This window comes from Micropterus dolomieu, linkage group LG15 (assembly GCF_021292245.1).
Source record: "Micropterus dolomieu isolate WLL.071019.BEF.003 ecotype Adirondacks linkage group LG15, ASM2129224v1, whole genome shotgun sequence".
Classification (NCBI taxonomy): Eukaryota; Metazoa; Chordata; class Actinopteri; order Centrarchiformes; family Centrarchidae; genus Micropterus; species Micropterus dolomieu.
This window is the reverse complement of record NC_060164.1, coordinates 8,726,896-8,750,862: the sequence shown is the minus strand read 5'-3', so window position 1 is coordinate 8,750,862 and position 23,967 is coordinate 8,726,896. Positions and strand designations below refer to the sequence as shown.

General features: G+C 41.3%; 1 protein-coding gene across 4 annotated transcripts; it reads left to right on the top strand.

Annotated features, from left to right (window-relative positions):
- The first annotated feature begins 486 nt into the window (after window positions 1-486).
- vit (vitrin) lies at window positions 487-23,811 on the top strand. 4 transcript variants are annotated; one of them, XM_046070517.1, is made up of 23 exons: window positions 487-912; window positions 5,831-5,921; window positions 6,166-6,231; window positions 6,903-7,059; window positions 7,168-7,301; window positions 7,379-7,456; window positions 8,023-8,178; window positions 8,819-8,863; window positions 11,667-11,705; window positions 11,802-11,852; window positions 12,344-12,406; window positions 12,886-12,948; window positions 15,071-15,145; window positions 15,923-15,988; window positions 16,457-16,519; window positions 18,197-18,259; window positions 18,749-18,796; window positions 19,446-19,511; window positions 20,091-20,238; window positions 20,323-20,426; window positions 21,155-21,381; window positions 21,463-21,976; window positions 22,285-23,811. In XM_046070517.1, exons 2-23 carry the CDS (start codon window positions 5,891-5,893, stop codon window positions 22,461-22,463), a joined length of 2,436 nt encoding a protein of 811 aa, XP_045926473.1. In that variant the 5' UTR covers window positions 487-912; window positions 5,831-5,890; the 3' UTR covers window positions 22,464-23,811. The 4 variants fall into 4 exon arrangements, with proteins under 4 accessions (XP_045926473.1, XP_045926474.1, XP_045926475.1 ...); XM_046070518.1 differs by lacking the exon at window positions 16,457-16,519; XM_046070519.1 differs by lacking the exons at window positions 11,667-11,705; window positions 11,802-11,852 and having other exon boundaries at window positions 488-912.
- The last annotated feature ends 156 nt before the right edge of the window (window positions 23,812-23,967 follow it).

The following is a 23,967-nucleotide window of genomic DNA, read 5'->3' as shown; positions in this document are numbered from 1 at the left end:
TTTCCTTCTAGCAACATAAATGGGCAATTATATACTTCTAGCCATGAAGGTTTAATCACAAAAAAATTTCCTGAGGTGCTTTCTACAAAGATCATAATCACGCTCACAACGAGCTCTTTTACAGCAACCTCTGCATCAAAATGGCAATCAGCTTCAGCATAACCATCCAGATGGTGTATAATAGCAGCAGCTTGTGCGTCGATCTGCGTAAACCCGACAGGCTCTCCCTGTTGGAGTAGTTGAGGTTGAGGCATGACTGTGTGTGTTTGTTTGGAGGGGCTGTGGGGCTGACACATGTACTGTAGACCACAACTGCAGATAAAAACCTCAAACCCTGAAGTGACAGTGTGACTTGAAGGGTCTGTTTCACAAACAGGTGTTGACTGGTTTATTTGGCGGAGGAGGAGTTTACGGTCTCCTCTTGGTTGCTTTATTTCTCAGTCAGATGATGGGATGGCACAACAAATAACCAAAATCATAGCTCAGTTTTTCTCCCTTACTTAACAGAAAAGATTCATCTTTAAGTGCCTTGGGCATGCTAAAACTATGACCATATGTTTTGGTTTCTTCTGCCCTAAAAATACCTGTTACACAAACAAAAAGAATGCGTGCATTGCTAAATTGCTACGTGCCATCTCATCCTCTCCTGGTGGCCCCAGGTTACTGATCTTCTTCTGCCTGGGTGAAGAGCTGGGTGCCTGAAGTGGGACGGGCAAAGAGGGGAAACTCTGGCCCCGTCCCGTTCTCCACTTTTAATGAGCGCTCCGAACATGCAGGAGTAAGAGTCCAGGTGGAGCAGTTCAGCGCTAACACACACGCCCGCTGGTCCAACATTGCGTTTCGATGAAAGCGTAAGGGGAAAGCTGCACAGGGAATTACTTGTTTTTAAGGAGGACAATTTTACCTTCTCAGGTAAGTCCACCTTCATTGCTCTACGGAGAGGAGGATTTTGAGCAGAGAGCTACAAATCAGCTCCACTCATGAAGCGGCGGTTTTGTGTTTGCTGCTGCGTGGCGTGAATGAATTATCCGCTTTAGAAATGATGCGTAATTGCGCGTAATTGACCTCCACCGAGTCCAAGCGAGTTTGAGTTCTTTTGATAATCTGGTGTGTAAGAGGTTTTAACCAACACTGCATGGTGTTTTGTTTTTACTTTTTAATAACCCTTTTCTTTTGCAATTTATGATTGGTTCAGCTGAGCTTGTTAGATTTGACAGGCTGCCCAATTCTGTTTAAATTCAATGTTTGTTTTACTTTCTGTTTATTTTTCTTAATTTTACCTTTCGAGTAACAGCACCTTCTTCTTTCCTAAACTGAAGTTAAAGTGAAGCTGACCGAATTCGGATATGTCACCACCTCTCAATGCTCATTATAGAAATGTTCTGTGGAAAATGAGCCACCCTTTATTTTTCAGGCTATTCTAAGCTTTTATTTTGAAATGACTCATTTTGTATGATAAGCAGGAAACCTGATAAGTGAATTCTTCAGCTTTTGTTTTGATTTCTTCTACATTATGTTTGACATTTCTGTATGGTTTGAAGGGGCCTGATTAAGCACAGGTGGCGTCTAATATGTCCAGCAGCAGACTACAGGCTCTGGCTTGCACTGAAGTCGGTGCCAGGAATTAAAGTAATTCAGCCTGCTCTGTGCTTGATAAACAAATACTGTCCCAGCAGCAACAGCAGCAGCCCAAAAGGCTTCAGAAATGACCTTGTAGAGACATGTTGGCTTCCCCGTGTGTCTGATCTCTCCCATGGTTCTTTAGTTGGCTTGTTGTTATAACACTTGGCACAGCTAACATGCTTACAGTACATTTCTGACACCTGTTAATATGGGGATTTAACACTCCCTGGCACTGGGTGCGTGTAAATACTGTCTCACTTCAGGCATGCCATCACTCAGGAACACTAAGAAACTAAGTTCAAGGCTGGTAATAATACTCAAACAAGCCTCAGTCCCCTTTAGTACTTACCCTTGTTGCATTTACACTGGCCACCCCAGACAAGGAATGTGGGTGCTGCTGAAATGGAGGAAGACTGAAATACAGTCTTTGTGTTTTGGCACAAAGCTGCATGGCCCTAAAGTTCACTCTTACTGATGTGGAAAACATTTAGAGGGTGAAAATGTGAAATAACAAGATGTTCAGTATTCAGCCTTCTAAGGCTATAGTGCACCAGTCACAGATGTGGTCTTCCCATGCTTGGAGAACCCATTGTGTGCTGGCCTTTGAAATAGGCACAGACAGCTAATGTACATCCTGTTTCCATTAAAACCATTGTCTACCTGTGACACTCCTGCCAGGTGCGATTTTCAGCCTGCATTATCAGATTTCTGGTGCTTGTGTGTAAAAAGAAATTTGCCTGCAGGAGCTGAAAATGGTCATTTCAGTGCAACAGCAGACCAACAGGCTTTTCACAAAACAGCTTTGCCTTGTGTAATCTTAGTGTAGGCTGCTTTGTGCGTGTAATCCACATTGTAGGGAGAATGTTATCCCGAATTGAATTGCACTTTAATTCCTCAAACTATGTGATCTGTCTGAGCTGCAGGGGTTTTAAAGTGACTGAGGCTCCTGCACAGAAGCTTTCATCTTTTGCAGGGGCTGTGGAAATTGCTTTGCCTATTTGTTGTACAGTTTATCATAGTAAATTGTTAGCGTGGCAGTTTGTTTGACTTGTGTCCCCACCCAGCAGAAATGAGATGCTCAGTTTGGTGACAAATACAGCATGATTGCACTGAGGAGGCCAGCTGAAGCTGTGCTATAGGTACAACCTATGCCATATCTAAGTTTAACACAGGTGTATCCAAGATGTACAGCACCCACAGAGTATGTAGCCCTCCCTGTTTCTAATTTATGGTGGTGGTACTTGGTGAGTGTGAAAGCCCTCACATACCACGCGTGGCCTTTTCCAAATCTAACTGAGCACCTATCCCAGATCTCAGTCTCCGTTTGTTTATTTTGGATCCTTTAGTTGAATGTGTACTTGAGTGTGTGAGTGTGTGTGTGTGTGTGTGTGTGTGTGTGTGTGTGTGTGTGTGTGTGTGTGTGTGGGTGGGTGGGTGAGAGATTGTGTCTCTGCAAGTCCTCTCAGAATCTATTATCTACTGTACAGGAAACTCCCAACAGTGTTTGTCCAAGGATATCATTTGCCCCGCATTTCACTGCTTGGAGAAGGAGGCATTTAGAGACTTCCAATGAGGGCACAAATTTAGAAGTCTGAAATTATTGTCACTTGTTGCACATTTCATTTTTTGCTATAATGATGTCATGCCTTTCTTAAAGGACTCTTCAGAGGAACAAAGTCACTGAACGAAGGCTTCTTTTTAAGTGTTCGTACGCAAAAAGTAGTAGTAGTACTGTACATTGGTGAACATGGTGTTCTTAGTTCAGATTTCCTTGCAGGTGTATGATAGATTGTACTATCATGCATTATCCAGAGAAGTGCGCTGACTCACCTCTCATGTGCTGCAGGTCTGTCTCCTGTACTGTAGATGTTCATATCTGTCCCAGCTTGTTCCCAGCCTCAGCTTTCTTCTCCCGTAAGGACAAATTGTAGTCCTGACTGTGCAGCAGTGATCTACCTACCTGCCATAACACTGTGGAAAAATCATGTCAGTGCTCATGAATGTCAGATAAAAATGTAGAGCGGCATTAGGGAAAGTCCTATCACTGCCAACTGCCGCTATGTTAAGTTTTTCCTTAACATGAGATGCTGTGTTTTTGTGGTTGTGTATTCATGCTCATTAGATAAGAAATCATGCACTTCAGTGCACAACAACCGCCTCACATACACTTTATGTAGAAGCTGTGATAGAGAACTGTCGGAGGTAACAGTGAAAATGTACATCTTTACACTACACAGTTATGTTTACCAGCTGGACAGGACTGTGATGCTTTATCCAATATGATGATGATCCAGCACAGGATGCATTTGCTTAGGAGACAGATAGTGAGTTTTAAAGGAATAGTCAATATTTTGGGAAATGCATTTATTTTTCATTTATTTTGCATTATCTTTCTTGCTGAGAGTGAATTGTCACTGCCCACTTTGTGCTCTATTGAGCTTCATTAATTTGATGATTAAAATATGGGAATAATAGGTATAACTCTGCACTCCAGCAGTTACAATCCATCCATCCATCGTCAACCGCTTATCCTGCGTACAGGGTCGCTCCCAGCTTACATTGGGCGATAGGCGGGGTACACCCTGGACAGGACACCAGTCCATCGCAGGGCCACACATAGACAGACAACCACTCACATTCACACCTAAGGACAATTTTTGGAGACACCAATTAATCTAGCCTGCATGTCTTTGGACGGTGGGAGGAAGCCGCAGCACCCGGAGAGAACCCACGCGGACATGGGGAGAACATGCAAACTCCGCACAGAAAGGCCAGGGCAACCTGGGTTTGAACCCACAACCTTCTTGCTGTGAGTGCAGACCACTGTACCACCACGCCAACCACTGTACCACCACGCCGCACGCAGTTACAATCACTGTAGTTAAAAACACAATAAAGCCCATGACTCACCATTTCTTTCTTTAAACACTTATTTATCCAGGGAAGTTTTGCTTAGAGAAATGTTGTCATTTTCCCATTTACACCTGCACACATCCACACCTGACAACTCACTGAAGCAGATGCCTTGCTCAAGGGCACCTCAGTAGGTGCATTACAGAAGGGACTCCTACTGGGATCTTCTAGTCACAAATTCACTTCTGTGACAAGACAGGCGTATTTTTACATAGTTTTTTCAATGGTACTATTAATTCTTGCAGCACCTACACACATCAGTCTGAACTGCATCTGACCCTGCCTCAGAGGTCGCTGTATGATCATGTGATCAGACTAAACCTGCTGGTGTGTGCCGGCAGTGACAGACGTGACGCCACCCTCGTGGGAGGTACAGCATTCCTCTGTTAACAGGGAGGCCTCAGTCATCACCTTCCCAGTAAGGAGCTCCATACCTCCGCCGTGCAGAGAAGGGACTGGGTTGGCTCTCATATTTAGTTCATCTTCCAGCTTTCTCTAGCCGTCTCTCTTAGCTCAGACTAATGGCAGTTGTAGTTATCACCAGCGCCATCATTACTGCAACAGACCTGCAGCGTCTGGAATGACGTCTCCGCGACCCATTTCTGTTCTTGTTAACGCAGGCTTTGACTGTGATTTATGTCTTTACATTTGTATAACTTTTGAGTCTGAACGACAGACACAGAAAGAAATGTTCTGTGTTAAACAGACTGTATTTCAAACTGGGATCCAGCTTGATGTGGTTGTTAGTGTCATCTGATTGAATACAGTTCCCCATTCCTTACACATTATATTATGTTTGTGTGTGCTCTCTAATTGAGTCTGACTCCATACATAGAGGGAGGGCCCTTAAATACAGTTTTGTGTCAGAGTCCAGATGTTCGCTGTGGAGCTCCTGATTGGTAAATACCTTCAGCCTTTTGTAACCCAAATCATTGCAACAAGAGACATTGAGCTGCACTGAAATAAAATACTCATTTGATCTGACTGAGCTTTGAAGTAGGTGCAACAATGAATGTTTTCAAAATGTTTAACATATAAGATAGGCTTTTCGGACGTTAGATGGGTTACTCAGATAGTTCACAGTCTGTCTGCTGTTTATCCATAATTCTCTGGAAAGTGCATCTTAGTGGCATAAGTTTACAGTTTATAGTAGTTTTGTTTACAGCTGACATTACAACACTCTTCACACTCAGAAATGTTAACTAAAGTGTATAAAGTAACCTTCAGCGGGTAAGCAGGAAGCAAGCAATTGGTTTCAGATGATATCTGTTGCTTCTCCTCTCCTCTCCCTAAGGTTGGGAGGTTATACAAGGACACCTGGCTGACCTGCTGAATCAGCGCACCACCCATCACGATGAGAGCATCACTCACTGCCATCTGCCTCGGTGAGCAACCCGTCTGTCTGTGTGCAGGAGTACGCTGGTTTTAAATATATGATCCTTGAATACAATGTTTCATATTTCCAAAATACTCTGGGTGCTACCTCTTTCAGAATCAGTTTTCTGTTGCATTCACACCATCAAACAGTGGCGTACTCTTTCATAGAGGTCTTGTGTGTACAGTAAACACACAGATGATTATGTTACTTTGTCTTGCTATTACGTGAAACTCCCCCTGCCTCACCCGCAGCGCTCCTCCTGTCCTGTGCTTGCTGGGCCAAGCCTAACGGATCAAAGAACAAGAAACCAAAGCAAGGTATACATCCTCAACAAGCAAGCCTGTAATTGCCGTCAGTCCCAGTGTTATTGTCTCCACAGTCTCTTTTCATTTACTTATTCAAAGAATTTCTAAATCGGGATGTATAAGTTTTCAATATTTATTTATACTGGGAACAAAAACTTACATGATAAGATGATAAGATCATGATATGATAAGATGTAATGATGTCTTTTTATATAAGAATTCATTGCATTTTTTATATCATAAAATATATATATTTTATGATATAAGAAATGCAATTAATTCTGAGTTAATCTAGTTAGCACTGACTTGGTGATTTGCTGACCAAAAGGTGTCTTGGGTTAAAGTTAGTAAAGTAAGTAAATTTCACTGATTCTCTTTTAATGTGAAGCAGAACCTAACTACATATTGAAGTATAGTCATTTCAACTGGGGCTGAAACTAGCAATTATTGTCATAACCAATCGTATCATTTAGGGTATGGGAATTTATGGAACCTAGGGAATGGCCTTTTTTCTTCAATAACACAATTATTTGATTATCAGTAGTTATAGATTATTATTCTGTAAATCAACTAATTAATAGACTCATTATTTCAGCTCTAATAGCAATGCTGTTGAGACTGTCTTCTTCTTCATCTTTTTCTTCTTTTTCTTCTTCTTCTTCTTCTTCTTCCCCCCTTCACAGTTGTTCCAGCTATAGAGTGTGACGTCAGAGCAGGGAAGATCAATCTCCCAGAGTTCATAGCCAAATGCCCTGCACATTGTAAGGAGACAAAGCAGCAAGTCTATGGGACAGGCGTGTTCGCCTCCATCTCTAGCATCTGCAACGCAGCCATCCACAGGTTAACAGCGGAGCGATGAATGTGAAATTAAGCTCATGTCAGACATCTTTTTGGCAGTCAAAATAGCCTTTTAACAATTATATCTGATTAAAAATCTTGTGTCCACAGTGGCGTCATCACCAACACAGGAGGAAAGGTGATAGTGAGGAAGATGGCTGGGCAAAACGCCTACAAAGGCAGCAACTCCAATGGAGTGCGCTCTCTGTCTCTACCTAAGTGGAGGGAGTCGTTTGTTGTCTCAGGTATTAACAATGAAGTTAGTAATGTTAAACACAGTTCTTTCGCCCTCCAACCAACAACTGGGTCCGCTGTGTTTCAGTGGGGAAGCCCAAGAAAGGAGTAATCTATCCATCTACTCTGGACTACATCCCTGCAAGACCAACCTATGTGAAAACAGGTGAGAGGAGGGTTATTTTTACATTCACATCATGCATCTTTTAGGTGAATAAGAATTTTAGTGCTTTACATTTGTTTTGTTGTTGAGTGGATTGGCCGTTGCCTACTGTTTCACATTGATAGGAGCCAGTAAGCACTGATTTGTAACTCAAAAGATGTCTAGGCATCTGGCTTCAAACTGAACAAAATGTGGTTAAAAGTGACAGGTTGTTGTCTAGATTACATATAACCGTTATTTGAATAGCATTTCATTCACCATATGTAGTGATATGACAGGGTATACTTCACAATATAATACAGTTATTAAATTATTATTAAACAAAAATTAATTGTAACCTAGACAACAATTTTTTATCCAGTTTTAACCCAGACATCTTATGGCCCACAAATCACTAAATCACAGCGTTCTGAGACAAAAGGTTATTATATAGACCTCCCTGCACTTCACTCTGGCATTTGGAACTACGCTCCGGTTGAATGAGGAGTCAGAGCACTGCAGTCTGGTGAAGATCATCAAGAATGCATTAATACACAGCGGTAACTGTAGACGCTCTTCCTCCTCCACAGTGCCGCCTACAACAACAGCACCTGAACCTACCACAACTACAACCCCTGAACCCACCACCACCACCACGCTGGCTCCCACCACCACTACTACTACATCCCCATCACCACCCACAACTACCAAGGCTCGGGCTGCTGTCCACAAAGTCAGGGATGCAGGTGATTTAAACAAACACACACTTCATCATACATCATTTTTGAATACATACATGTACAAAAAGCTAATTCTTTCGTCTAAATCAATAGATCCATGTATGTTATGTTATGTTGGGGATTGGGTATTTACTTGGATGCAGGATCCAGTAATACCGATCCCCTGCAGCCAGTGTTCTGCCTAGCTGACGTCTACTGTAACTAACAACATTAGCAGCTTGTAACTAGAAACACTGTTTGCCAGAACAAGCTTTCATTTGTGTGAAACTGAGTGATGAGGACGAACGATTGCAGCTGGTAATTACAAGTCACAACTGCAATTATGACAAATTACAGCTGGTCTGTGATGAAGTTACAGTGCTGTCCAGTTGCTCGACTGGCTGACTGACTTAACTGTACCCTTGATCACCAAACCGTTCATCACTCTTATTAAATTAAAACCACTGTGAGTCACCTGCCCTGTTTTGGATAGAAATGCAGCTACAACTACAGTGAGTAGACAATGCTGCAGTATCTTAAGGTATGTGTGTACATGAGATGGGCCATGTGCCAGACAACCTCCCAACCGTTTCTCTCTCCTTCATTTTCTGTAACATTATCTCTCCCCTCTCCATATTGGCACCCCATTTGTCTTTCTTCTGTCTAGGCAGCAGTCACCCATACCTTGCCTCTGTGGCAGCCGCAAGTTCAAGTAAGTGAAGCAAGGCAGACAGGGGTCAACTGTATGGCGTCAGATCGGTCTCAATGATAATGAATGAAGGATTCACAAATTTATTTCAGGATACAGGATATATATATGTATATATATATATATATATATATACATATATATATGCTTGTATAGCAATTACCTACCATTCATAACTCAAACATATCTAATCATGCACGACAGGAAAGTTATCACTTACCTGTGGAGAGCAGACTCCATATTAGGGTTGACTTGCAGGTAATTCCTAATAATTCTGGAGGACTACATGGTAGGTAATGATGATTTACTAGAGAATGGACTGGTAGATACTAAATTAATGAATCATCAGGTAATGATTAGTTCATGAATATCTGTGAATCTATTTGCTGTTATATTTTTGCAGATAAATAGAATAACTTCACACTGTCTCACCTTCTGTTGGAATGTTTAACTAATGGACAGGTACTCATGAAGTAATTATATGGTATTTACCATTCAGTCTGATGCACCATTCTCAGTGGAAGGACACAACAAGGGTAAATAATGGACTGTTAATAACTAAGTAATTATTCAGTACTCAGTAACCACTTAGCATGATACACCACTGTACTTGAAGGGACATAAAAAGTTTAAGTAATCATAAGATAATAATGAAGTAATGAGGGGCTACTTAGTAACTACTCAGTATTAGGCATCACTTAACTTGGGGTTCACAAAAACAGTGTAATTAGTGATGAATGAGTTGTTACTAGTTTTGTGCCATACACCGGCTGGTTCAGAGTTAATCAGGAACAGCTGAAAGTGGACAGTATGATCAATTTGCAGATATTCATGCATTAAAAGTAATTCATCATTATCTACTATATAATCCTCCATTAGGAATTATTTGGTTATTTTTATTTAGTACTTATTAATGATTCATCAATAATCGAGTCATTCCTGATTCATTCCTCACTCACTCATTTCTAGAATAATTAATTATTAACTGACCATTAGCCACTCTATACAATTCAATAAGGAGTTACTCATTAACTGATAGTTCACTCGCAGTTAGTTCCTCATTCGTTTTTGTCCCTTTTTAAAAAAGTGTTACCTGCGAGCCATGTGATTGGCTACAGATAATTCCCTGTTAAAAAATGTGTGAATTGAGCCACGGCAGGGGAGTCTCAAAACATCCACACACAAATGCTGTGAAGTTCACACATGGCAAGCTGTTTGTAAATGCAGGTTCAAAGTTTTGTATATGAATTTAAAAACACCCAAATATGTTTTTGATGAAAACAGCAAATACTTTTAAATGCATATATTCTGGGATTTCTGTTATATTTATTTAAAACAAGAAATATTTGTGTTTGCATCAGAAATACATTTGTTAACCTTGTTTTTTATTTGTGGATTTGTTTACATCTACACTGAACAAAATTATAAACGCAACACTTTTGTTTTTGCCCCCATTCATCATGAGCTGAACTCAAAGACTTTCTCTTTGTTCACAAATCTGTCAAATTCTGTTTTAGTGAACAATATAATCCATCCACCTCACAGCTGTGGCATATCAACATGCTGATCAGACAGCATCGATATTGCAGAGGCGTGCAAAATTTGCAGTTTCACTGTATTGAGAGGGATCTGCCCTGTACAGTGAAAACCAGGATTGATCCATGAAGAGAACACCTCAACAAAGTGCTAGACACCATCGAATGTGAACATTTGCCCACTCAAGTCGGTTATGACAACGATCTGCAGTCAGGTCGAGACCCTGATGAGGACGACGAGCATGCAGATGAGCTTCCCTGTGACGGTTCCTGACAGTTTGTGCAGAAATTCATTGGTTATACAAACCGACTGTTGCAGCAGCTGTCTGGGTGGCTGGTCTCAGACAATCTTGGAGGTGAAGATGCTGGATGTGGAGGTCCTGGGCTGGTGTGGTTACACGTGGTCTGCGGTTGTGAGGCCAGTTGGATGTACTGACAAATTCTCTGAAATGCCTTTGGAGAAGGCTTATGGTAGAGAAATGAAAATTCAATTCACAGGCAACAGCTCTGGTGGATAGTCCAGCAGTCAGCAAGCCAATTGCACGCTTCCTCAAAACTTGCGACATCTATGGCATTGTGCTGTGTGATGGAACTGCACATTTTCGAGTGACCCTTTATTGTGGCCAGTCTAAGGCACACCTGTACAATACCCATGTTGTCTGATCAGCATCTTGATATGCCACACCTGTGAGAGAAATAGGCCTTTTGTGTACATACAGAAAGTCTTAGATCTTTGAGTTCAGCTCATAATGAATGGGGGCAAAAACAAAAGTGTTGTGTTTATAATTTTGTTCATTGTATATGAACGATAAATATTTTTGTGTGCACTGAACAATATTTTTGTGGAGAGAGTAATTTATATATAAATGCATTCATTAATAGTGAGATTGATCTGGCTCCATAAAACTGTGTGTTTTTGGGTGGCATGAGGGTGTTTACACTGTGATGTGCATGTAGATGTTTACATCAAGCTTGAGGTGTTTGCTTCACACCTGTTTTCTGAGTGTAGTGTACATCAGGATTCATCATGTATTCTGTATTAAAGGTATCAGTGTTCCTGTTCACATAGCAAGTTTGTCTTTATCAACGGCACAACTTGTGTATTTAAAAAGTCTGTTCAGTTAACTTGTTTTAAGCCAAAAACTTAAAACAGTAAGGCCATGACCTGGGCTATTGGTTTAATTTAATAATCCAAAACTATGTTGAATTTGCATCTAATTTACATTACAGTTTTATTTGTCCACACTCTGTTATTTTCAACACTGGTATAGGACAGTCACAGAATGGTCAAGGAAAGAGTTTCAGCCAAGGTACGTCAATACTTTCACTGATTATGCAGCTCTTGGAAAGTCCTGTAAGCACATATACAAATTCAAGTTTAACTAAAACATGGCATTTCTTCAAAGTATTCAGAGGAAGTGCCTATCCAAATAGATTCCCACAACGTGCCAGTGCAGGTAAAGCAAGATTTAATCTTCCTGATGTGTCCTTTTTCATTCTAACTTAGCAAAAGATTGCCTCACCATTTGCTCTTTGCTCTATCTTTCTTTTGTACTGATATACATAAACTCTGCATGGCATCTCTGCTCTGTATGTGCACAGCTGCTTTAAAAGACTTGTACATTCTTCTAACTCAGGGCCGGACCAGATTTTTCTTTTCTGTTGTCTGTCAAGTAAAATACCACAAAACACAAGATGCCATTCGTTTTGCATGTAACTTAGTCATAAACTAAAAGTATCGGACAAATTAAAGTGTTGTCCTGATGGTGTGCTTGAGGTATAGTCAGGGATCACCAAAGTCAGTATGAATCATCCTTCAGGGACCGTGAATGTCTGTTCAAAATTTCATGGCACCCTATCCAATAGTTGGAATTAATATTCAGTCTGTTATGAATGAAATATGAATGTTATTTCATGTTGTCTCATAACACATATGTCTTGGTCCCAGGTCTGCGTAGACCAGAGGCAGGGTCAGCTATCAGGAGACAGCCATCCTCTCCAGTTGGCCCAGGTCAGCCTCACCATTAGCACACACACAAAAACAGGTAACAAACAGGTAGACATGGTGGGATTGACAGGGAATGCGGGTCAAAGGCATCAGGGGGGGACAGATGGCTTTGTTGGAACAAGAATCCGGGAGACTCTGTAAGTCTGACCCTCGTATCCACACCCATAAGCCCCTGTGTTCCTCACCCCAGGGTCACCACTAATCCACTCCATCAAGCATCTCAGCTGACATTCCTTTCACGATAACCGCTGTTCTCTGTCATCAGGCACATCCTCTTATTCGTGTTTTCATTTTTTGAGATGAAAAGAGACAAATGAAGCTTTTTATATCGTGCTGCGGAGAAAATGCCTTCAATTCCACTCAAAGCAAACAGCTGGGCTTCATTTGTGGATGGAGCCCCCCGACCTGAAACTCTCTTCTGCCCCTCCTTCCCTCCTTCTCCTCTCTTATTCTATCTGCCTGTTTCTCATTGCTACAAACAGCTTTTAACAGGGTTCAGCCAGCCCCACCCGAGCGAACTCCAACCATGAGCCAGTCCAACCCCGGTAAGTATCTCCAGACCCTGAGTGGGAGTCCTCAGACTGCACCAGCAGACACACTCACGGACAGGGATAAGTACACAGATCTGATCAAACAGGGGAATGACTGGGACAATATATGTTTTATAAAGCAGCACTAATGTTTACCCTTTGTGGGATGCTGTGGTTCAGTGCGTGGCCAATCTTCTATAAATGACGGGCAGGAATACAATTACGACTTTCACTGTACCCAACATGAAAAAAGTGAGCAGTGAGTATGGTGGAATGCCTCAAAGATGAGCGGCGATGTGATGTCATTGTCCCGAATTCATCTTTAGCATTATCTACACTAGTGGGAGAAAGCAGCAATCTCTCAGCTTTCTCTTTTAGATAAGGCCACGATGAGAAACTTGCTCTGTCAGTGCTCTAATAACATCTTATGACAGAGCCCATCTGGTCTGCCCACTTCCCCTCCCTTGTAAATGCTTGCAGAGAGGAAGAGAGAGATGAAAGTAGCAGCACCAAGTGACCCAATCCGCAGCACTGCAGGATCTGGGTCCACTCTTCAGCCTGTCAAGAATAGACAGCTCTCGCCATTCAGACCAGGCTAGGTTTGGCTCGCTGAGGAATGTGCTTCTGTTTTTGCCTCTGTGGAATGCAAAAGTAAAAATAAGACAGATTTATATTCATTTAAATGATGGTTGATTGTGTTGACAGGATTTCTAGAATGCAGTGTGAGCTGTTTTAAGCCTGTGCATCATTTCTCTAACTGACGTGTTTCTGCTGAGACTTAAGTATGTGAAGTATCTGATCGGTGCAGAGAGCAGCCATTCAGATCGGCAGCTTGTGGATAATAATGTGATACTTTATTGATCCCCTTAGGGAAATTCTTTGAGCTTAAGGTTAGAAGTCAGAGGTCAGGATCAGTTACACAGCAGCACCCCTGGAGCCAGCAGGGATTCATTGTATTTCTTCAGGACACTCTAGCAGGGTAGATGCTTGCAGACATTTATGAGTTGAAGGTTTTCCCCCCACTGGCTTTGCCACTCGGCTGCCCCAAACAGATGTTTGAATTTATTGCTTTATGAAAATTTTCCAGTTTGTCCTCGCATTTGTAATGAGATATGCCCACTTGACAACCACAAATGTTCATGACAACGTCCTGTGAAATATGTCGAGATTCTGTTTCTTGGGTCTCTGTGTTTTCTATGAGAATTTGCATATTACCAATGATCCTGCAAAGCATATAGCAGACTGAGTGAGCTACAACCCAAGGTGTTGGATGGGTATCCTTGATCCTGCTCTGACCTTCTGGCCGCACTGATCACTGAGGTGGCTATGATCAGGAGAGTTAAACTCAATCCTTTTAAAGCACCTGTTTCATCAGAAAAAACAACACAACTGTCTGCTGTATAGTGCAGGGCCTTTGACCAGCAGCAGATTAGGCTAATCTCTGCGTCCCACTATCTACACTGTCCCTGGTTTGACACCAACTTTACAATAATACTCCCACGCTTCGCTGGGCTGCTGGCTGGACTCTCCCAGCCCGTCCCGGTCAACAAAGGCCCTGCTCACTAGCTGTCACTGGATGGGAACCTCAGAGCCCAGGTTGTGTGTTTATGTAAGCTACCCATCCACCACAGGGAGGGGCTAACTGGAGTGTGTTGTCATGGCTCAGCCAGTTTAGACAGATGTGATGCACTGTTGTGGTTTTGCTCAGCTGTTTGGGCTTCCAGTGTTAAATCACAGTTCAATTAACCTCAAGCCATGCTAGTGTCTGGCCGATTAAACTGCCCAATGTTTTTGCCACGTTATAAGTTACCACTTTGAGTCTGTGTGATCAAAATGTGATGCCAAGAGGAGTAAGTAGAAATGCAAGAAGAAATGAGAAACACATTTTCTCAGAGAGCTGGGCTTCCTCTGTCTCTCTACACTGGAGGTAGAAAGAGTAAGGCTACACTTCACTAAAACAACTTGTAGTTGCTCAGTCACTGTCTGTCTGAGTGACTACTGTATGTTTAGTGGCTGGCTCAAGGCTGATCATCTTGTGCATACCCCACTAATAACGTGGCAGGTTTAGTGGAGGTCACAAGTATGCTCCTCCTTGTTGCTTGTCCTGAACACAGCTTTCTAATCTTCCCCCGCACAGCTTTTCCCAGAAGGGATTGGGCGCCCCCCTCCTATCCTCGTCCTGATTGGTTCCCTGGTGCTCAACGACCAGCAGGTACCAAATACAAAATAGATAATCCTTCTTAAACAAGTGATAAATATATTCGAATTTAAATGTAAATGTTTTCTTTAATTTCAAACTGACTAAGGGAAGAATTGTATGGGTGTGATATTAAATATAATAAAATAGTTTCTGTTAAAGTAGGTGTTACAATGTCCATGCTATGATCCTTTAATTTATTAATCCAATGACAACTATGTGGCCTTATAAATACATTTTTAGAATTCTCACTCACAGTTAGAAACACATTTGTAAGAGTTTGTCTCATAGCCCACTCTTTGCTAATCAATAAAAGTGAACTGGAGAAGAGTTACTTTGAAAGTCAATTTTGCAATGAAGCATTTAAGGTTGTCAATAAATGACATGAATGAATGACATATGAATAATATAATACTGAATATTATATTATTTCTGGTCCACACATGCTGTATCATACCATTAGAATAAGGTTTGAAGTGTTAAATGTGGGTGACTGTGATATAATAATTCAACCTCTACTTAAACACAGTCTATGTGAGACTGCACAATGGTGCTTTGAGCTAAATGCTAATGTCAGCCTGCTAACATTTTAACAACACGGATGTAGTAAGAAAGATTCTTCTAATAATACATCCATCATCCAAATTTTTTTTTTACCATATTAGCATGCTAACATTTACTAATTTGCACTAAACACAAAGTCCAGGAAAGGGAATGTCATTAGTTTAAGGTAGCATTGAGTTGTAAGCCTTGTAGTTTCTGACGCCTCCACCTTCTCTGCTGTACATTCAGATGTTAGTTATGCAGCTCCAGACTCTGGATACACGTGGAGTGAGACAGACACACCTGAGATTACAGGTAAGTCTACATCCCTCTGAAAGCAACGCAACATGACAGTAGTTGGGTGTGTGCTGCCCCCCTTCATAGTGGCAGGTTACTACACCTTATATCCATGTGAGTTGCATGTCCAAACACAGCTTGCGTGTGTGACTGAAACAGTAAGGCATCTGCTGACCATGTATGTGTTGAATTGGCTCCATCTGTAAGTACATGCAATGTGTCTCTCAGGACATTGTATTTACATGCCATCTGCCTGCCATATGAGAGATTCCTGTGAAGTGTGGAAGAGAGTAGCATAAGGCAGGTTTATTATTTGTGCATGTAAGAGAGACACTGTGAGGTGATAATCTGCACAAAGCCATTATTTTCACTGGTCTGGGATTGGTTGGGAAGAATTTGTGACCAATCACAACCATGGAAATGTGTGCTTTTCCCTCTGAAGTTCATTGTGGGAATACTAACAGGTTTCACAACATCCTTCTCTAGCTCGGGATCACAGGCCTGATATCTCAGAATATGAGCGCTGGTTTTATAACTTTGGACCGTACCGTAAGTGTTTTTCTATTCTATTTATTGGGAACTAACAATACCTGGGGTTCAGGTTTAATATTGTCATATATACGAATGTGATTCTGTAGATGTTTGACTGTTTTCTCTTAATGACAATTTATGACCACACTCATATTATTCCCATGTTATTTGACACGGGACTACTTTTATTTCTTGTTTCATTTAGTGTTTAAATGAAATGTATTGTGTCAATGTCCTTTCCTTTTGTCACTTGGTGTTTCTTTATACGACCTGACCAAGTTATATGGAGAATATAACCTAAAGTACGGAAGCCCTAAGTGGCCATTCATTCAATTTTTTTTTTCTCCACGTTTTTTCGGGGATTACGGGAGAAGTATCTTGTGATCGCGATATAACGAATGTTGTTTTCCCTTGATAACTGGATAATTTTCTCGTGACCTCAAGATAGCAAACCATAGCTGAACACGTGTTTCTTTAGGATAATTTCAGAGCACTTTTCAGTATGACTAGTTAGCTCAGTTGGTAGAATTTTATTATCCTCTTAAACAAAGTTGTTATGAAGAGATTCAGAGGAATCCAATCACATTTCCCGACGGCTATTTCGGAAACCTTTAAATAGCCATCAGAAAATGTGTAACATTGAATGGATTCCCTGAATGAGTAGCACAGTAATTTCCTCTGCCTGGAAATGATGGGGAAATGAAAAGTCCATAGGTTGATGGATGTGGACCAATTGCAGTCTCTTCATAAGAACTTTGTTGAAGAGGATTATGAAAAAAAGAAAAGACAAAAAGTTTGTGATCAGTGAGGATCGAACCTACAACTCCAAGAGTGATGTGCTCTACTAACTGAGCTAACCAGTGAAAATTATATTTATGTTGAAATTACCATTAAACCACTGTGTGAAACTACTGTTTTGTTATCTTGAAATCACGAGAAAATTATCCCATCATCACGGGAAAACGATGTAAAAAAAATGTTTGAATCGTTGGCCGCTTAGGGCTTCCATACTAAAGCAAAAAATAAAAGGAATTTTTCTGCAAGCTAGCTCAGACATGGGCCATGACACTTAAAGGAACAATTTGATAGTTAGGGAAATATGCTTATGTGCTTTCTTGCAGAGAGTTAAATAATGACAAGAATCTTAGCTTAGCACAAAGTCTGGAAACAGGTAAACAGCTGCCCTGGCTCTGTTTATAGGTTACAAAATTACATATTGGTTTTATACTTAGGTTTTTGTACATATATAGCAGAACTAGATATAAAACATTTATTCATGAGCTTTATACAATGTCTACACAGGCTGCGTAGAGAAAGCAGGGCAATAGCAGAGCAGAGCAGTAGCAGCTAGAGCTTAGTCCTCCATGTGTGTTTACACAGGATGTGTTCAGGCACAGCATTGAGTGTAAGTCACCATGCTTTGACAGATCTTAAAACCCAACGCACAATCTCTGTAGTTAGGCACGTAAATCGGAATTAAATAGAGAGTGAAAATAGCTTTGGGTCGGCTACACACGTCAAACGTGAGTGAAATGCGAGCCGTTGCTCTGCCTGTGTAGCACCACACACATACACACATCCAACCCAATGAAACATTGAGCTGGTGGGAGCCTGCTGTAAGGCCGTGGTGTCTTTACATTTGTTTCACATGTGTCGTGTGTCACAGTCTGTCGTCACTGATGTCTTTACTTTTAGTGCCTCGCTCTACAGACTCAGATGGCGGCCGTAAAGTGCCATTGGATACAACCCATACAAGAGGTGAGCAGTGGCTATCATGGCTACAAACACCTGCTTTAGCTTTTTAATTAGTAGAGCTGAAAAACTGTATGAAGAATTTTCCATTTACAATAATGATAATAATAATAGAAATAATAATAATGATAACAGCTTGAATTTTTAAAGTGCCTTTTAGGTGACTTATGGAAACTTTACACATGAGGAATGAGGAACTGTAATTATAAAATGATCGTAGCTAGCAATGTTAGCCGCTGATAACTGTGTTAATTAAGTCCATAGGCCTTGGTGAAGAGGTAGGTTTTCAGGAGTATTTTGAAAATATCCAAAGATGCAGCATTGCTGATCTCTGTCTGAGAGAGTTCCAAAGGGTGGGGCTGCCATACTGAAGGAGAAACTAAGAAACTTCTTTTTGTAGAGCTACTGTATATTGATGGGTGATGTTAATTAGTTACTTGCTGAGTTGTTGTAGACATGTGCTAATGCTGAGCTTGTATGATATCATCTATGCAGTGGAGCCAGTGGATGCCTGGAAGCCAGAAGCAAACATTTATGAATCAGGTGAGATAGCTTGCACCACTCCTTTTTCTACACCCCAAATGAGTCACTTTGCCAGTAAACCTTCAGTTTTGACTGGAAGTACAAACCAAACCAAGGTTATCCAAGGAAAAGCATATGGGTTTCTGCTCAGCCTGTAATTGTAGGGATTTGGAGTCAAAGTGAAATGGCATGGTTGCTTGAGGATAAAATCAGTTCCTGTTTGGCAAAGCTTTTGCCACAACAAATACTGGCTAAGATTTTGGGATCTTTGCAAATGTGCCATGTTCAATGGAAATTTAACCAAACAAGCTTTTAGGTTGATTCTGCAAAAGAAGACATTTTCTCTTTCTTTGTAATAGGAGAGTAGAACATTTATGAAGATTTATTTCCATAATAAAATGTGATTAAACTGCCTTAGTTGGTGAAAAAATAATTATTGTCAATTGAATTGTCTTTCCACCATCCTATATGAATTATGTATGATTAAATAGGATGGGATCTGTTTCTTTTAAAATAATTTTGATAATACAAATGTCAGTGTAATTAAAGGACACAAAAGTTAAAAATTTTTTAGGAAAACTCTTATTTGCAGTATAAAGCCTAAAGATTAGATTTTTTAGCAGAACAGCAGAATTCTGTTTAAAAGACTTGTGTGTTTCTTGTTTTTTAGGCTTCAACATGAGGGAGCAAGAACCTGTACCCAGAGCACCTGAGCCTGTGTCACAGGGAGACCCAAGTATGTCCCTCATACTTCTTTAAAGCCACTATTCATATAATTTCTTGATTTAGTGTATTAATTTCAGTGTCCCCCGCCAAAATCTGTGGCATTAAAGGTACCCTGTAGAATTCGAGTCCTGTTTACATTCAATGTTTCTCACGGAGTACATTGTATGTTTCCTTTTGGCCTAAAAAATGTGTTAACTGGATATCCTTCCTCATAAAACATTTGCAAAGAAGATTTTTGGAATTGCATTAAATTGCACTGTTCATATACATGTCAACACCACTTGTCAATCAGTGAAATGTCAATCACCCAAGTGCTTGTGTGTGTGCGTCAACAAAATGGGTGCCCACAAGTAAAAACAATGATCTAAACCACTACCAGTGGTCAAAAACTCCCTACCTTTCAAAAACTACCTTTAATATCTGCCACTTTGACTTTTTTACTAAAACTTCTACAGGTTATCAGAGTTTTAAAATTAATTTAATTTAATTTAATTTATTTAATTTTATGGCTTTAACTGGGAACAAATGTATTACCAAACACATTATTATTGAATCTGCTGAAACCTTGTGGCGTGTCCTGTGTTTGCAGATTGTAAGGTGGACCTGGCCTTCCTGATGGATGGGAGCTGGAGCATTGGGAAGAGGCGCTTTAAGATCCAGAAGGATTTCCTGTCTGAGGTGGCTCAGGCCATCAACGTGGGAGTGGCCGGACCCATGATGGGCCTCATCCAATACGGGTAGCCTCACCATTCCTGTTGTGTTACTATGTACCATTTTTAGATAAGCAAAACATATTGTGATTGCTTGTTGTTTTTCTCAAGGGATGACCCTGTGACAGAGATCAGTCTGAAGTCTTACTCCAACTCCAGAGAGGTGAAGTCAGCCATAGATAAGGTTGTGCAGAAGGGAGGCCTCACCAATGTGGGTGAGTGACCCGCTGTTAGCTGCCAGCTACAGTAAATGCCTACAAATGCAAGTGTGAAAGTGAAAGGGTTGCCATTATCGCACGGTTTACTACCCAGGCACATTTTCACATGCAAGGATGGAATTAAATCTAAATTTACTGCGAGACACTGTTACCGAAATTACAGTCCTGCTTCTGTAAGCCATGTTTTTCCTCTGCTCTGACCAAAAAGCACTTGGTTTGGCATTTTTTACCAGCCCATGGGGGTCAGCTTTCAGAGGGCAAGTGCTGTTTTTCTGCTTTGCTTGGTGCGTCAGCATGCATCCCCTGCCACATTTGTCTTTATGACTTGCTAAATTTTGCATTCACATATAGTGTTTGTGTTTTCCCAGAAGTGCTCTGTAATCATATAACAGTGTGAGTGGTTGTAAAAACTATGGTCCCCAACAGAGCATTTCCTGTTCTGCCATCATTTAGATCAGTGTTTTTCAAACTTTTTCACATCATGGAACCCTAAACTGATACAAATTATACCATACATTAGTAAAAAATAAATGATTCTCCTTTTTGCTAGGGTTACCCTAAAAAAAAATCTCAGTCCACTGAACATACATTATGAGCACACATTGGTTCTTGTCCCTCAACTTCTTTTCCTAAATGCATTCCTGCATTTCAACCACAGACTTGGACATAAAGTGGATGTAACATCATTTTAACTGTCTCCCTGCTGCCCCCTGGTGCACCGACAGGAAAGGCCCTCACCTACATCAACAAGCAGTACTTCAGTGACGCCAATGGAAACCGAGGGGGAGCTCCTAACGTGGCCGTGGTGCTGGTGGATGGCTGGCCCACAGACAAGGTGGAGGAGGCGTCTCGGCTCGCTCGGGAGTCTGGCATCAACATATTTTTCGTCACCATTGAGGGCCCTGATGACAACGAGAAAGAAAACCTGGTCGAGACCAACTTTGTTGACAAGGTGGGGTATTGTCACAGAGGTGTTGTCAGTGCTTCATTTAAACATGCCAGCTTGAAACAAAGTGTGTCCTTCATCCTACAGGCTGTGTGTCGGACAAACGGCTTCTTCTCCCTGCCCGTGACCAGCTGGTTTTCTCTGAGGAAGGCCGTGCAGCCCCTGGTGAAGAGAGTGTGTGACACAGACCGCCTGGTGTGCAGCAAAACCTGCCTCAACGCCAACGACATCGCCTTTGTCATTGATGGCTCCAGCAGTGTGGGAACCGGCAACTTCCGCACGGTGCTGCAATTTGTGGCCAACATCACGCGGGAGTTTGAGATCTCTGACACCGACACACGGGTCGGAGCCGTGCAGTACACCTACGAGCAGAGGCTGGAGTTTGCCTTCGGCCAGTATAACAACAAGGCCGAGCTACTGAACGCCATAAAACGCATCAACTACTGGAGCGGCGGTACCAGCACCGGCGCTGCCATCACCTACGCTGCAGAGCAGCTTTTTAGCAAATCCAAACCCAACAAGCGCAAGATCATGATAGTCATTACAGATGGGCGCTCCTACGATGACGTCAGGGCACCTGCTCTGGCTGTCCATCGCCAAGGTTAGAGGTCAACCACAACAGAATATGAAACATTTTTGTCCTTGCACCATGTCCTTGCATCTAAAAGCATTTTCAAACCTCACTAAATAAAATTAAAAATGCATGATAATAACCTAAAACTAGATTTCTTTGCTCCTTAAGTTTGTAAGTAAAAACCCTTGACCTAGAATCAACAATATAATTCTACAAAAATGTGTTTCCTCTGGTGTGTGTCAGTCTACAGCGAGGTGTCAGGCAGTGTGTGTTTGATGTGACAAACACGTGTGAGGTGGCCCGTGTGTAATCAGCTCTCTCTTCTTGTGATCTAGGTGTGATCGCCTACTCCATCGGCATTGCCTGGGCAGCCCAGGACGAGCTGGAGTACATCGCCACAGACCCCGACAAGGAGCACTCCTTCTTTGTGGACGAGTTTGACAACCTCTACAAATTTGTACCCAAGATCATCCACAACATCTGCCAGGAGTTCAACTCCCAGCCCAGAAACTGAGGACCGGACAGGGAGGGGAGGTGTAGAGGGGGACGTCTTGTGATCCTGGGCTGTCTTAACAGAGCACTGATTGTAAATTTACTCACTCTGTTGCCCAGATGGCGGTTGCTGGATTGGCTGCAGCGCCCCATGTTTGAAAAGGGAGGGCTTTTGAATTTAGGTGAGGATTGTGGGTTTGGACAAAACAAATCTTAAAGTGAAACAGCATTTGGTTCCAAATATACAGATGGTGCTAATGGTAAAGGGTTTGTAAACACAGTGACATTGACATCTCATGTACACTGTGGTGCCAGTTGTCCTCTGTTGGTGCCATAAAGAGAACAGAGTATTCCTAATCATTTAATAATGGTACTAATAACTCACCCTTTGTAAAGGGTTCATAGCTTGTAACTATTTTTATTACTGGTAATAAATCATTTGCTAATGCTTTATAGATAAGTTATAAGCCATTAAGCAGAACAACATTTGTGTGGCCAGCCTGTGTTAATCCTCCTCTGGCATGAAACTCTTCAAACCTCTCCATCTGAACATCTGGACCAAAATTAATTTGTTAACAACTTTGTAAAAGCAAGTGACTGCTGCAGGAGCCGAAGGGATTTTTTGCAACTTGGCAACACAAAAGTTCTTCTTCAATAAAGCATTTGTAGATGATTTAGAGGCGATTTTAAGATTTTAAGTACAACGTACAGAACCTTTTATAAATGGTGCCTTATTAGGAAGCGGTATCAAAATGATTAACAAATATAAAGCTACCTTTCTGGGATTTGGTGCTTGCAGAGAAATGTAGACTTAAAGCATGCCTAGCACTTCCTCTTATGGCTTAACCTACTTCATAAACTTAATAAAATGGTGCTTTTTTATACAATTCTCTGTAAAGACGATATAATTTCTTAGAAATGGGTGCATTTTGATCTTCCTAATAGGAGAGATTTGATAGTAGGGACATTGTTTAAGTTCCTCTCAAGGACTGTGGCGCTGCCAGCTATTGGTATGAGGCATATGTGCAACCAACAAGTGGATGTGGAAAGCAAATCAACAACATGGAACGAAGACTGAAGTGAGGAAACAGGAGCTCGTCTATCTTTGTATAGAGCGATGGCAGATGAAAAATTTACTTCTCTGGAATGAAAGCAATTCATCTCATCACTCTTGTTTTCTAATAGTGTGGTTGCTTCTAACATTGCAGGCATTTCTCAGTTTTGTTGAAAGAGTATTTATGATTTTCTCCCTTTTATGTCCTGTTTGTACATATGCATATTAAAAGCATTTCCCTAATAATGGTCAGATAATTGATCTGATTTTTTTGGTGCAATTTTTAATAAAATAAAGAAAATGAAGAGAACTTAAAGTGGCTGACTTCTCCTGAATCATTTCTTGATCCGATTGCCGCAATTTGCCAAAATCGCACTCCTCAGATTCTTAACGCAGTCATGTCCGAATACACGGACATGTTTTTAGATTCAGTGTGACACTCTCCATTGTGAATCAGGAAAAAGACACTCCT

Coding starts and splice junctions, on each gene's coding strand:
- vit (XM_046070517.1), top strand. CDS start 5,891: ATGAGAGCATCACTCACTGCCATCTGCCTCG. Junction 7,302..7,378: donor GGAGTCGTTTGTTGTCTCAG/GTATTAACAATG, acceptor GCTGTGTTTCAG/TGGGGAAGCCCAAGAAAGGA. Junction 11,853..12,343: donor CCCACAACGTGCCAGTGCAG/GTAAAGCAAGAT, acceptor TCTTGGTCCCAG/GTCTGCGTAGACCAGAGGCA.